At 41.1% G+C, this 14,695-nt stretch overlaps 2 protein-coding genes across 3 annotated transcripts in view; one reads left to right on the forward strand and one right to left on the reverse strand.

Moving 5' to 3' along the window:
* Window positions 1–1,090: 1,090 nt before the first annotated feature.
* Window positions 1,091–11,219, reverse strand: LOC138037991 (gamma-butyrobetaine dioxygenase-like). Its single transcript, XM_068883810.1, has 4 exons — window positions 10,549–11,219; window positions 6,046–6,151; window positions 5,523–5,725; window positions 1,091–1,575 (listed from the first exon to the last, which is right to left on the reverse strand). The coding sequence occupies exons 1-4, from the start codon at window positions 10,689–10,691 to the stop codon at window positions 1,242–1,244; spliced, it is 786 nt and encodes a 261-aa protein (XP_068739911.1). The 5' UTR covers window positions 10,692–11,219; the 3' UTR covers window positions 1,091–1,241.
* Window positions 11,220–11,604: 385 nt separating this feature from the next.
* The window catches only part of LOC138037992 (protein SLC31A2-like), a 4,455-nt gene continuing 1,364 nt past the window's right edge, over window positions 11,605–14,695 (forward strand). Inside the window, exons 1-4 of one of the 2 annotated variants that reach the window (XM_068883812.1) lie at window positions 11,605–11,674; window positions 11,771–11,815; window positions 12,736–12,802; window positions 13,115–13,340. In XM_068883812.1, coding sequence (XP_068739913.1) covers window positions 11,813–11,815; window positions 12,736–12,802; window positions 13,115–13,340 — 296 coding nt within the window. In that variant the 5' untranslated portion in view covers window positions 11,605–11,674; window positions 11,771–11,812. Of the gene's footprint in view, window positions 11,675–11,710; window positions 11,816–12,735; window positions 12,803–13,114; window positions 13,341–14,695 lie in introns of those variants that run through there. The other variant, XM_068883811.1, reaches the window with a different exon arrangement.

Here is a 14,695-nt window from a genome sequence, read left to right on the forward strand (position 1 = left end):
ATAAAAACGACTCTGAACCTTTCACAGACGTTTCTCCATTCTAGACTCAAATTGCATCCCCACAGTTTAAAAAAAAAAATGGATTTTTCCTAACTCGTTTCATTGTTTCTTAATGCATTAAAACACACGCTAATAGAACTAAACAAAATGGCTTCCTTTAGATATCATGGCCATATAACCGATTGTTTGATTGGATCTCCGATTAACCAATAAAAATTATTGACATAAGTACCCTGTTTTCCCGCAAATTCACAATGGCGGCAGAATATTCTTGTATTCTGAAGGAGCTGCTGGGCGATGGGTGGGTGCGTTTTTGGGGGAAGAGGAGGGAAGGGGAGGGGGTAGGTTGATCGAGGCGGAGGGGTGGAGAGACCGGAAGGAAAAAATCTCCAGATTTTAGATCTCCATAGGTTGGCATCTCTGCAAACAGTCCATTTTCTCTCATTCGACGGTATTCTTTGATTGCACTCACGTGATAAGACGGCCAAGTTGGTGCCAAAACAATAGAAAAATGTAGCTCAAGATTTGCATAATAATAGAATCAAATTCCCAAAAGAATCTTTCGCTGTTGTTCTTTCCGCCAACATGGCCGCCGTGACGTCAGGTTCAATCAAAGAATTTGCCTTAGGTTTAGTATCGCATCACCTTTTACTGTAACTCGTTGCTATTTTGACACGCTCGTCGCGCTCGTCAAACTACATCACTCAGAATGCGATACCACACCAAAACATCAAAACTTTTTCTTGAAACGATACCGTAATTTCATTTCCTAATGTCTATACTTAATTCATTTTCCACGACGTCTGCGGGAAAAATGATCGTTCACTTAAAAGACTCGAGGTCCATGATCTTTGTGTCAAGTGGTCAATGAGTCAATGAGTCATGAGTCATGAGTCATGAGTCATGAGTCACGAGACTCAAAGTCGATATAGCAATAATTTATTGATTAAACCTAAGCCCTCGTTTCAGTAATTAGGCCTAAGCACTCTCTGAAATTTTAGCTTTCATTTTATGGGTTAGGTTAACTGCACTAACTCACTGACTCATGACTCATTGACTCATTGATATACTTGATACTCAAAAGACTCTTAATGAAAGAAGGTTGTTTGCAGAGAAGGAAATGCAATTTCTATATGCAGTTTAGCCAGATAGCTCCCCTCGCCTACATATCCTCATCCTTCAAGAGCTTTCGCCCATTCTACCACCCCCTCCAACAGACTTGAAATTAGCTGCGATTTTGGCTAGCAAGGACAAGGAATGTTCAACTTAGTAGAAAGAGCTCGCAAGCGTGAGTTCACGATGTCCCAATCCATATAGATACCACTCAAGAATCGGCTCCCTTGCTCAGTGAGTGCAAACTCCGACCTACCATGCATAACGCGGCAGTTGTTAAAAGTTACAATGTCGCCAGGAATCATTTTATACTCAATTTGATTTGCTGGCTCTCTCATTAGTTTTCCAAGGGTCACATACGCTTCATAGAGCTCAACTGCGCGCTCTGGTGACACGTTCATGATGGAATCGCGGACATGATTGTTGTAAATGAAGCGGAAAAGTTGTCGATTTTCATCCAACCTATTATAAAGAGAAAAGTAAGACTTGGACCATTTTACAAACCGATGCTACTTTGCACGCTGAAAACAACGTATGAGTGCAGCTTCTGGGTAAATCATAATCTCCTGACTACGATAAAATAAGATTCCCCCTTCAAATCGCGACTTACGATCTGCCAATTTATCAGGAAGTACTCTACACTACCATCCACTAGAGTTTGTATCGAGCTATCCTGCTCAAATGGGTCACTATGTGATATAATGAACAAAGGTCTGTTGGCTCTGCTAATCACCATTTCTTGCAGCCTTTGAGACTAAATCACAAAGAGCCCAGCTCGACATACAAGCCCACATACAAGCTCCGAGGTGGGAAGCGTGGATGACTTCCTCAGGTATACAGCACAGAGGTTTGCTACACGGTTGCACATTCAGGAAATAGGAAGCTTTTAAGCTTCCTATTTCCTGAAGGTGCAACTGTGCACAACGACGACGGCTACAAGAACGTCAACTTATAACGTAAATTCGCGTTATTTTGCTCATTTCGCGATTATTACAAGTTGTTCGCCATAAACGGGGAAGATATTGGGAGAGAAAATTGAATGTTAATCGTCGGGTGTCCAAGCCCGTGAAATGACCTGAAATTTGATCCAAAACAATTACCAACTCAAAGAATCATTATTTTAACAGAAATTTTCGACGTTATCACAACGTCTTCATCAGTCAAGTGCTTGATTCAACTATCTATAACGTGTATTCACACCAAGTGAACATCTTTGTACGCCGCAAACTGGAGAAAGGAGGCACTTAACGGGGATGGAGACCTGGACCTGCCTCGTAAAATGGTCTCTTGGTTTACAATCAAGTGACCGATTCAGTGTTAAATCAAGCACTCGACTGTGAGACGTGCTAACGTCGAAATAGTTCTGTTTAAATGCTGATTGCTTTGGGCCGATCATTTTGTTGGATCAGATTATTCTTCCAGAGAAGCAAAATATTCTTTTCGATGATCTTGAATGTAGAAATTTTACGTCGTTCTCAGGACATGAGCGGCAAAGAAGTGCACCAAAATGTAAAACGCACGTGCCGCAGGGCATGGAAAAGCCATAGTTTTTGTTCATTAAACCTATTGTCTTGTGGCGTTCTGGTAGATGACGTCGTCGGCCTTGCTTAAGGAGGCTCGAAAGTGTTTCAGCTGAGAGCGCACAGCGTAAGCCATATACGCCTTGCTAAAGCTGCTGGCGTCTGCTCAAAAATCGAAATGGGTGACCGTAAATACGAATGAGACCTGCCTAAAATCGCAAAAACAGAAATTAATTTTTGTTAGAAATGTTGAGCAATATCTCGATGACCTACCCCGATTTTTCGAATACAAGTAGAGTCCTTTCTTTGCATTCTTAACGCAAAGTTAAAGTTTTATTTTTTCCACTTTACAACAGAGATTTCATACCGTAAATAAGTAATTTCTTAATAGTTGTATCAAGGTAAGATAAGTTAGTACAATGAATTCATAAATGGCGGCCAACCTGGGTCGACCAGCGGTCAAACATGATATCGCGGCGTTTTAGGATAAACACGTAGTATTTTTGAGGAGGGATGGAGAAAGTGAACGATCGACCTGCGGAAAATTACATTCCTGGTTCTTCTTTAAGTGCGAGAAGTTCATCGGCATTATAAAATGATGAGCTACGGTTGTGGCTTAAATGTTGGAACGATTCTGCTTAAAGCTCAAATTGTAAAGAGGTACATTTTAACCTTTAGTATCCTTCGTTTGATCCGGCTTAGGCTTAACTCATAATTGTGTAAAATCAAGGGCGCGTTTTTTTAAAACGGATTTCTGATGGAAATCAACGGATTCTTCAGCGTCAAAAAAGCGCTATTTTTGTCTTTGTTCCACAATAACTTTATTCTGATTGGCCATTCTAAACAGTGTGTGCAGAGCCGAAGAACTCGTGGCGTTCTAAAAATAGAAAATACCAGCAAAGGTCGACTCATAGGGCTTGTATGGGAGAGGCAAGCTCCTACTCATGGGCTCCTGTTTTCGACCTATTCATGTCCTCGATCGTACGGTAAAAATGGCGCAAGAAAAACATTTGGGCTGTCACGTACGGTACCTTATGTGTATCATTTTTGCATAGAAAACCGCTTGTCAAAAATACTTTTTTCAAATCTTTCCCAAAAAAACGATGAAGTGATGAATCTCAAAAATTCGGATTCAGATTTCATCCGCAGTATCCTCCTCGAGTGTGGATACTTTGGATTCATGATCCGTTTTTGGATTTCGCAAAAAAAAAACGCAAATTCCCTTTTTGGATTCAGAGCTACCTTAAAAAAATTACAAAATTAACGTTGCTCTGAATCCACCAGACATAATTTTTTAGACTTTGCAGAAAGTTTCATCTTGCCCTTTTGATTGCTTTTCAGAAATAAAAAATGGGGCTTACCGAGTTCGTTTTAGAGATATAAGCAACTGAAGACAAAATAAAGGGTGTTTTAAAGGGCTTGCCCGTTGCCACCGTGAAATAAAACGACACAATAATTACAGTATCTTGTACAGCAATAATTCGCCTATCAATAGGTACCACAATATTGCCAATACACGATACAACGTTCTGGTGCCGATCCTGCTAACACGAGCGTCACTTGGAAGCGTTGAATCTGGTTCGAGCCTCCTTAAAGAAGAATCAGGAATGTAATTTTCCGCACGTCGATCGTTCGTTTTCTCCTTACCTCCTCAAAACTACTGCGTGTTTATCCTAAAACGCCTCAATGTCATGTTTGGCCGCCATTTAAGCCTGGGTTCCATATGATCTGCAATGGTCTGCGTCGATCGGAAGCTGTCTGCGTCGCCTCATCGTAGACGATCGTAAACATAGAAGGCAAATGTTTCCATTTAAATCTGAATCGATCGCAGACAAGCGTACCACTAATTTTCTGCGAAGCGAGGAGAAAAAGGAGCGCACTTACTTCAAGTCTGATTGGACGTGTTTCACTGCGGACAATAGCGTGTTGCCGATAGGAAACGATCACCTCAGACACACGTTTCCATTAAAAATTGTCGTAGTCGGAAGCGTCGTAATGGTCGGGAAAGCAGAACTAGATTCAACGTTCTCGATCATCCAGACCGTGTGCCGCAGATCGCCGCATATGCCGTGGCACAGAGAGACTGATCCAAGACCATTCCAGATCATATGGACACCAGGCTTTATGAATTCGGTGTATGGGGTTGTCAAAACTTTAAACAAATGTACAATGTCGTCGGATTAGATATTTTTCAAAAATTTAATCTTAGAGAGTCTTCCAGCAGATATGTATCGTTGCCATGGGAACGATTAGTGCTGGTCGAAGATGAAAACGTTTCCCTATTGAAAGAATCGACAGTGTTGTAATCCTTTTCCATTGGAAACCCACATTTACATGCAGAAAAGCTTTTCGAGCCTCCTTAAGCTCAGCATTAAACTGATCCAACAGGGCTTGCCTGATGCCAGATGGCATTTTCCGCACGCCTTGTATCCCTATTTTTTATCTCTGTCAGTACGATCATTTACGACACCTTGCTTCATCAACGTCAATTTTTGGCTGGAGCACAAACTCAAACAGGAAGAAGCAATATGAAAGGCGTGGTGTCTTAGACATATGGGGATCATTTGCCAGTCAACCGTGGTCGCATACAGAGCCCTGTGATAATTTGTGCATAAAAAAGACCCCTAATGTTAATGTGTCCGGAATATGTTATTAGATGTTATCTGTCGTTCTTTTTTTTTCTCCCGCTGAAAATACCTTTTAGGGGTTTCGACTATGTGTTTCTGTTTATTGAACACTATTTTGGATAATCAGTCCGCCGGCGTTTGTGAATGAATTCGAACAAAAGCAGAATCCTCTTATAGTGCGTCTTACTGTTTAAGTACTTCTCACAAACAGTTAGAGGAAGGTATCTGTTCTTTAGTTTTAGAGAAAATTGTGTTGACTTACTCTATCGTTAAGCGAGCAAATTTCATATCAAAATCTCCAAACGCATCCTTTCCGACGTCAAAGAAATGAAATCGAGTTGATGATAAGAGATCAAATTTCTTGGGATCCACGCCTTTTAAAAGCTTGGATACGTGAAAGCCATCAACAAACTGGTTGGCTCCTCCAGAACCTGTCGCCTGCTCAATGCAATGAAGTAACTGAACCTTTGAATAGAGACGATAAAAAAGACAATGTTAAGTCTAGTTTCTTGACACTCCGCATTAGTAATATCTAACAGTGGAATTCAAATAAAACAGAACAATGATTAAGAACTTCAACTGGCAAGAGGCAAATAGCTGGCTGTTTAAAAAGCGTGGTAAAATTACACTCGGGATTCGGGACCAACAAAACAAATCCGGCCACGGATCAAAGCGGGATTTGAGCCCGGCGAAAATAATGCAAAGCCAACACCCTTGGCAGCACTGGATCACGACGTCCTCCCATATTACCCAACCGTAGTTCATATACATGTGCTGTTACTTACTCCAGGAGGGTAGTCATAAAAAGGTAAGTCCATGTGCAGGGGAAGGCGATCTGAGGTGTAAGCCAAGTTACTGGGTCCGAACTTCGCTTTTACTTCGAAATTATGTCTGAGAAGAAAGCAAACAAACAAAAAAAAAACTACAGTCTCGGTCACAAATGTTGTATCACAGACGGAAATTTGTCCCCTCTTCCCTTTCAATGTGGAAGTTTATAGGTTCCAGTGCAAAAACCAACCGGTAAACGCCACATCGAAGGGCGGAAGGGAAAGGAGGAGGAGGAGGAGGAGGAGGAGGAGGAGGAGGAGGAGGAGCGGTACGTTATTGATAGCATGGATGCGATCAACGTGCTGTTCTAGCGAAGTGTTATAACTATTTTTAGTATAATACATAGGTGATTATTGAAAATTCTCTGCGCTGATTGGTTGCACGAGAGGTGATTATTGGGCGATAATCAATCACCTAAGCGGTTTTTTCAAAATGGCCGCAGGCCGTTTTGTCGAGGTGACAGGCGAAGAAATTGGTTGTTTTTAAAGAAAATGCATATTTTTCAAATAATCACCTATGTAATTATACGAAACCAATTATTCACCTCAGGCTCGGTGAATATCGGTGAAAATAACCTCGACTTCGTCTCGGTTTTTATTCACCGATATTTACGTTAAATGACCGACGTTGTAACTCAATAGGTTGTGCAAGGGGTTCCTAGAAATAGGCCCAAACTGACCACGTTTTTTAGACAAGGATAGGTCTCCCTATCCTTTGTCTCTTCACAGCGATACAGTCTTGTTGTACGCATTTTTTCTGCACTGGTCAATTGAAACCACGCCCCACCTGGCCACCGAGACGTAGCGGGGGATGTACGGTGTACAGTGTAACATTTTAAATTTTCCCCCGCCCCTCGGGGAAACGTAACTGTTGCAATCTCCATTACCATGTCCCAGGTGTGTCACTAAAAGATTTTTCTAAGCTGGTTTTCACAATAAATGATTGCTGCGCATTGCTGAAAAACGCGATAGCTGCCACAAGGTTTTCGTGTCGCTGCAATTCCTAGTAGAATCAGTGTGTTTACATTTGCAGCGTGTGGAATCAGGAATAGCAACCGGGAGGAAACGGAAACAAATGTTACAATGTTAGATTTCAGCAGGCTTATAAGAAACAGTGATGTCTAATGACCGAAGGGTTTCACATACAAGCACGCAACAAACAAAACATAGGTGAGACAAAACGGCGACTTAAAGACCGTTTCAACGAACACCGACGTCCCGTCGACAGACCCACTTCTTCTTTAAGACAAACAACAGTTTGCAAACATTTCACCAGCAAATAACCACACACCTCACGACATAGAACTTATCCCATTGGAACTCATCCGCACATCTCGTGACTCCGTACGCAAAGCCCGAGAAGCGTATCTAATCGACATGGGTCAAACACTTGAACCCAAAGGTATAAACAAAAGAGAAAAACTGTATATAATATTTATCCGTAACCCTATAAATGTATCTATACATATGCATTTATCTATAATCTTATATTTATTGTAGTTTTCTTATTGCTTATATTTGAATTTCAAAAAACTGTAAAGGCAAGTCATTTAACTCCCTGAAGAAGTCAGGCCGTGCCTGACGAAATATTGGTAAATCAAAAAATATATATATCCTTACAGCTGTACAACCAGCCTTGCAGTATTATTTTGTTTTAAATCTACAAATTATTTGCTGGTTAGATCTCCCAAGATCCGGCGCTTGCACTCTGTTCAGCTGGCCCTTACATAAAAATTGTATACAAGTAACTTTGAAAAGCTTTACGGAAATGAAGAGGGTATTTTTGACACAGCGTTGGCAATTCTTGAAAACAAATAATAGGTAAAGAATAGATGATTTAAAGTCACTTCTTCTCTGTTGTTTCTATCATGTTGAAGCAGAAACAATTTGCGAGGCTCGGACCCAGTCCCACTCTGTCAAGGATAGCGTTGGACACCTTCCCATCTTGTAGGAAATTCGTGCAAAAAAAAGAAAAGACACTAGAGAAAAATTCCTTTTGTATGGAAAACCAGAATCTTATGCTTGGCATTGACACCTGGCAATGAACTATTTGTGCCTCACCTTGTCCTGTAACATTCACTTGGCGCTTATCAGCCAACTTGATTGCTTTGCTGAAAGTTACTTTGTTTTCATAATTTTTGAGAATTGTGCCTTAAACCCAGCTGGTTTGGGCGAACATACATTGGTTTGAAAAAGACAGTTTTTGGTGGTACGGACTCAATTGATCGCCGCTGTAATATTGCACAAATGTTGTTCTAATGCTGTAAATAATTGAACTTTGTGTATGGCCCACCCCGTTTATTGTCTCTTGTGTGGATACTTCGCGTTTGACGATTGTCGTAAAGTTCATAAACACGGCTGATCAGATGGGTGGTCGGCCCATTCCTATTGTCTCTAGTTCAATGGCCATCCAAGATGGGCAAAGGAGAAGCACGGAAAAGATCCCTTGACTTGTTCCCAAATTTTGCGTCACGCTCAACGGAAAAAGCAATATGTTTAGATGAACTGGACTTCACTCGTTGGTAGTTCTTTGTAGGTTCCTTTGTGATGATCATGTAGATCACATAGCAATTTCCGGCATCTGTCATAATTCTCTCACCATTTTGGTTCACCAACACCTCTTCAATTTTTATCATTGTCTTCGCTTTTACTTTATGCGTTACCCATCCGTCATCTGCACCCAGCAGGTGGTTCCTCCGTTATTTAACATCATTTTCAGTGATGCATTGCGTAGCAGGCGTCACCGTATTTCCTCGAATAATCGAGAACAGAATAAGCACCCACGCTCTAATAAGCGCACACCCCCAAGGCCATAATAGGGAGCTTAAGCAACGACAACGGCGACGACAACGAGAACGTCACAAATTTGCATATTTAGAGGGTAAAAACAATAGCTTTGCACGCCCTGCACGTGCGTTTTTCACTTTTGTCCATTTCGTTGCCGTCGACAGCAAAACAACAACGTGAAATAGCCAAGTTTTTCGTTTTATGAAGAACGTCAGCACTTGAGGATAAATTTTCATTTTCTCTTCTAAAATTGAGTGCCGTTCCGACTGCTGTCATCTTTGAGGAATTACCACACCCATGTCATATTAAAAACGTTGAACTAGTCACGAAGCGATTAAAATAACGCAAATTTATATTTTGAGATGATGTTCTCGTTGCCGTCGCCGTTGTCGTTGCTTAAGCTCCCTAATATCAAACAAGCACCCCTCTCGAATACGTCCCCCCCCCCCCCTACCTTCATCCCTGTCTTTCTTAAATAGTAGGGATGCCACTTTAGTTATAACTTTTTGAGCTTCAACCACAGCGGAATCAGTACAATAGAATAGTTTGTTTTCCGTTAAGTCTCTTTCAATTATTTCTATCTCCATGTGCTTGCAGAATTCCTTTATGTGTGTTATCTGTTCGTTAATTTTTGTCCTACCGCCGTGCTCTTGATAAATGCTGTGAAGTTCCCAGGAACAACTAGTAGGTCATTCTGTAGTCTTCGTTGAAAGGAAAACTTAACAAGCCCCCCACCCCCCACAATCAGCTCCCCTTCTTTTAGCCGTAAATTTAAGTAAGCGCCTGGGTGCTTATTCGAGGAAATACGGTATTCGGGTTTGAGGAAATGAGAAAAGGCAAAACGAATTCAAATGTTACTGCTAGTAAACATGAATGGTGGCAGTTCCATTCTCTTCGGCCTGCAATCCGACTGGTGTGTGTTGATCTAGATCTGTGCATTTTTGCGATGACGATGGATTTAAAATATTTGTGATGAAAACTACAATAGAAAACATGAATGGCTCAACAAAGCGATTGAGTTGCATTTACAATGTACAAGCAACAAACCATCACTTTTAAAATTACTTCACAAAATGGAAAAGTCGTCAGTTAAAGTTCTTTCTTTAGCTTGTCATTGAGTCCGTTGTTTCATTTCGATGTAATTTCTTTCTGACTTTCCTCCATGAATTTGCCACTAGTTATTTCGATTGCTTGTCTGGAAATTACAGTTTGTACTATAAAATAGCATGATGTCGCTTGCATGCACGTAACATTGAAACTTGATAGAAAATACCTTCATCAACTGGAATATCAAGTTCAATCACGTCCCTGATATAAACTTCAGCTAAACTACAGAATTCAGGTCCACATCTAGAGGCTCTACTGACGAGCTGGCTTGTTTGCCATCAACTGCCAAACCAAACGAGCCACCAGTATAACAGACCCCAATATTTATATTCAAGACTCGTTCTTTCATCCACTGCCATGCCAAACGAGCCATTGCTTCCACAAATCTCGAATGTGGCCCTTTATTCTGTAACATCATTGCGCTAAACATGATGCAAATTTACTCCCATACTCCTGAGCTTTTAGGTCGGCAGTCTCATGTCCTCCAGGAACTGGTCCGAAAGTGGTGTGTCTATTAACCATAAAATAAATATTTTCATTATTATCTCTCATGTGAAAGAAACTTACCCATAGTGAGTAGACTTAGGATGCCCAACTCGTTGACATAATTTATCAACTTGTCCGACCTCGAGCGGCGTATTGCACACCAAAGCGATACCAAAACGGTGCATGGAATTGAGCCAGTTAAACAGAGCTCTGTCATCTTCCATCACCTCTCGGAAATTGTTCCTTGGAATATTACCCTGTAGCTTTTTGGCATCCCAGAATTCGACACCCTTTCTGTTGAGGTCTTTGTTCGACTCGTCATCCTCGGTAAGTTTTCTTGAATAGAGCCATTCTGACTTGAATGCACTAACATGGCCGTCAGGCCAAATTATAATCAACTCCTGTCCGTTTTGCGTTACTTCGAGTCTCTCGGGCGAAATATTTAAATCTAGATTGTCCACAGGGTCAAACCTGCGTTGGTTACTTGACTCGTGGAAACACTCGGGGCATCTGCAGTTGTCACGCAGGAATGCAAACGGGTAGCGGTTTACCGAGTTGTTGTTCGATGTTTAATGAAGCTTCCTTTCTTTGTTGTTCTCTTCGATCGCTTGTACCTGACTTTTAGATGCTTTTGTGGGCCCAGCTGCACCTATTTTTGCTAATAGTTTCAGTTGCTGAGTACGAACGATGAATTGACTCTTAAAGAGTTGCCGCAAGGAAAAAACCATGACTGCTCAGATCACATTCACTCCAATGGGTCGTCTTTAAATTTTCCTAATTTATGTATCATTGTCACGCAGTGTGACGGTCATGCTCTGTTGACTGTGACACTCTATGAAAGAGGCTAATCCTGGCAAAACCAAAAACCTTAACAATGAAAAATGATTTTTCGAGATGACAAGACAAGAACCAAAACTAGTATTTTTTTTTAACGATACCCCTCCAACACCGTATGCTAAAGATAAAGCAATCAGTTCAGTGTAACTTGAGCAGAGTACCCAGCTCGAATTACTCCGAGGGCCATAGTTATAGCTGCGATTCTGAAGGCTGGTAGCCAATTAGAAATGGTAATGACAAATGAAAATTAAACGCAAAAATCCTTTTTAAGAAGGTATTCCTTTTAAACAGTTTTCTTTTGTTCGATGAGCTCTGACTGGCAGCTGTTAAAAGGGACGTTTGAGTGGAAATTCGGTGACATCTCTGAATTGTAGTTACTATTTTAACTTTGTTGTCACTTAACATCTGGAACGGGTGTCGCGTTCATATTTTCTTTTACATTTCCTTTCCGTTTAAATCTTCGCAGTTTGTCGTGAAAGCAATTGATCGGACTAAATGAAATCAAAGAATGGTAAGTCAACCTTTTGAATTTCGTGTTTCAAAGCATGTTCTTCGCTAATTACTCGTTGCTAACCTATAACTCAGAAACCGACAGAATCTTGCCATCGATCGATCATTCGATTTTTTGTTCCACGATATTGGATGCGATGTGCTTGGAGGGATTTATAGTCTGCATGGTTCGGAGAGAGAATTGTAATCTGGAAGTGGCGAGTATGAGACTGATCTGTCTCTTACTCAGGGACTTGATCAATCTGAGTAGAAAGAAATCGGGTTAACGTTTGAATTTTCTCAAGTGAATGAACTTTGAAATGAAAATCAAAACCTGATCAATGACCAGCTGTTTTTACTGAATAGCGTACACTATATATGTACAATAGTTTCTTTTTTCTAAGTACCGAACTCCTTCCCTTTACTCTGACCATTGATTCCATTGATCGAGATCTCGTTCTCATCACTGAAATCATAAAAGACACTGAAAGTGACGCAAACGAAATTTACCACACTCCCATTGAAATATAGTGCTAGCAGTGTCTTTCATTATTTATATACTGAAGAGTAGACCGATAAGCGGAAAAAACGACACCGAAGGCAGGCGTAGGAACCCCACAACCCTCGCCGGCTAGCCATTTGAACTAATTGGAAATAAATAAAGACGTTCACTTTCCATTAGCTAAGTTGAAGGCGAGGTAAATTTCGAATCAAGCAACGAGTTTTTTAACGTTAGTTTCCTTGAGATACGAGTACAGTTCGGCCGGGAGGTGATCTTTGATCTACTATCATCAAGGATGACAGACTTGACAGACTGGTAAATAGCATATATGTCCCTGCATGGCAAGTGAAAATTGTTGTGAGAGATTGGCAACAAAAGGATACTACGAAAACAAGTCCATCGTTAACTTTGCTGGATACCTTTACTGTTAACTTGTATAGGAAGTGTTTCACGTCAGAACGGAAGGAATACTCTTATTTCAAAACTGGAGCATTCAGTCTACAACGGGTAAGAATGCCGCGATAACCATTGATACATCTTAGCGAAAGGCCTTTGACCCATGCAGTGTGTCTGAGCGTTGACCAAGCAACCGGATTTCAATTATCTTTCCTCTATCCTTAAACTGATAGAAATATTCTGGCGTCTTTTAGCATATTTATCTGTTTATGAAACCATGATGGCTCCCTTTTTGCCACAGCGCCTTCCTCTTGACCAATATCTCAACTGACCGCTGGATCGAATTGTAACGTACTGCCATACCTTCCCGTTCTTGATCCGTTTGATAGGCTGTTCTCAGTTATCTGTCATGGTTTATTTCAGTCCTTGTTGGAGCCTGTTTGGCTGCATGTCTCCTCGCTGCTTGCCATGAAGGCCTAAGACTTTTCAGACAGTGGTTAGTGTTCCGACATCTCCGTTTCCTTTTCCGGGGCCTTCCGCAATCGACAAATACTGAAGAGAAAGATGACTCTCTCCTAGATGGTGAAGATTCAAGCCGTCAGAATGGAGATAGCCTGAAGCAACATGTGATAAATTTACCTGAAAACAGGTTAAGTTACGAACGAACTAAACTTGTTTTTTTCTTGGTTTGAAAGGAATGAGAACTTTAAATCGTTTTAAAAGACTCCTCTCTTAAGATTTCTCAAGATTACGGAGTTTCTCTATTTCTAGACTGCTCAGATTCCTTTCTCAAGACCGACCTGCTAATTCATGTTCAAAGGAAATTCCGATCAAAAAGGCCAATCAATTGTAACGCACCTCCGACTACGTCGTAGGCATCCGTCCGTCTGCGAAAGACGATGGTATATAGTATCACTGTCGTTGACAACTGCGCGAGTGGCTGAAGAGGCCGACCCGCGATTTGCAGTCTCTGCTGCACTTCGTGCAAACATGGGGGGATGGCTGGTTTCTCCCCTCTTCTCACCTCCGACTACGTAATAAGGTGAAAACGTAGTGCTCTTTTCTATGCTCTCGTGCACACATTGTCCTTAAATTCCAAACGGAAAACATGCGTATACAAGAGATACTCATCGAAGTATTCGGGTTCAAATTAAATTCTCGCGTAACGATGACTCCTCCCACCCCATACGAATTGGTTAAACAATTTGCCCTTTTTGTGGGAACAATAAGACCTCAAGAAAGCTAGCTAGTCAGGCCGAACCCATGAGTAGGAGCTTGCATCTCCCATGCAACTTGAGCCCTATGAGTCAACCTTTCCGCGTGTCTTTCTATTTTTAGAACGCCACGAGTTGCTCCACTTTGTGCGCACTGTTTAGCATGGCCAATCAGAAAAAGATTATTGCCAAACGAAGACAAAAATAGCAGAAACAATGTATGCGAATAATGCACATTGATGTAAATGTGAGTCTCCTGCTGAAGGATTAGTTCTAAAAATAGAAAGATACGTGCAAAGGTTGACGCAAGGATATAGTCCACAGGTAGGCTCCTAGGCATAAGCTCCTGACCTAGTAAATGATGTGTTTTTTGGCTGTTCCACGTGAGTTCAAGTTCATTTATTCACACTTATTCAACTACAATTATAACAATAAGAGTAAAAAAACATAACATAACATAACATAAAACATAACAAAGAAGAAAGTGTGTAGCAGCCAAAGGAGTCAAGCCTTCGAGTTAGCTGCTACTGCACAGCGGTTACAAGTGGGTGGAGGTTATGTAGTTTTTATAGAAACTAGTTATAAAGGTCTGGTTAAGTTAATAACAAGTCTAACTGTCAAGTAGAGAGTGTTTGTATCCTTTTTTAAAACTGTCGAGGAGGAGACACTTCATTTTCACAGGTACTGCTTTCCAGGTCTGTGATGCGACTACGCTAAACCTTGCTATGCCATAATTAGGTTTAGAAAATGGTCTGTACAGGTTTTGATTAGTGGCATACCTGGTATTATA

This window comes from Montipora capricornis, chromosome 2, assembly GCF_036669925.1.
Source record: "Montipora capricornis isolate CH-2021 chromosome 2, ASM3666992v2, whole genome shotgun sequence".
Taxonomy (NCBI): domain Eukaryota; kingdom Metazoa; phylum Cnidaria; class Anthozoa; order Scleractinia; family Acroporidae; genus Montipora; species Montipora capricornis.

Bases quoted from the DNA above. Each gene is read 5' to 3' on its own strand.
- LOC138037991 (XM_068883810.1), bottom strand. From the start codon at position 10,691: ATGGAAGATGACAGAGCTCTGTTTAACTGGCTCAATTCCATGCACCGT. The intron at 6,152-10,548 runs GTAAGTTTCTTT...CTTTCTTCTCAG, and splicing joins CCTAAGTCTACTCACTATGG to ACATAATTTCGAAGTAAAAG. The intron at 1,576-5,522 runs GTAAGTCAACAC...TCTTTATAATAG, and splicing joins TTTGCTCGCTTAACGATAGA to GTTGGATGAAAATCGACAAC.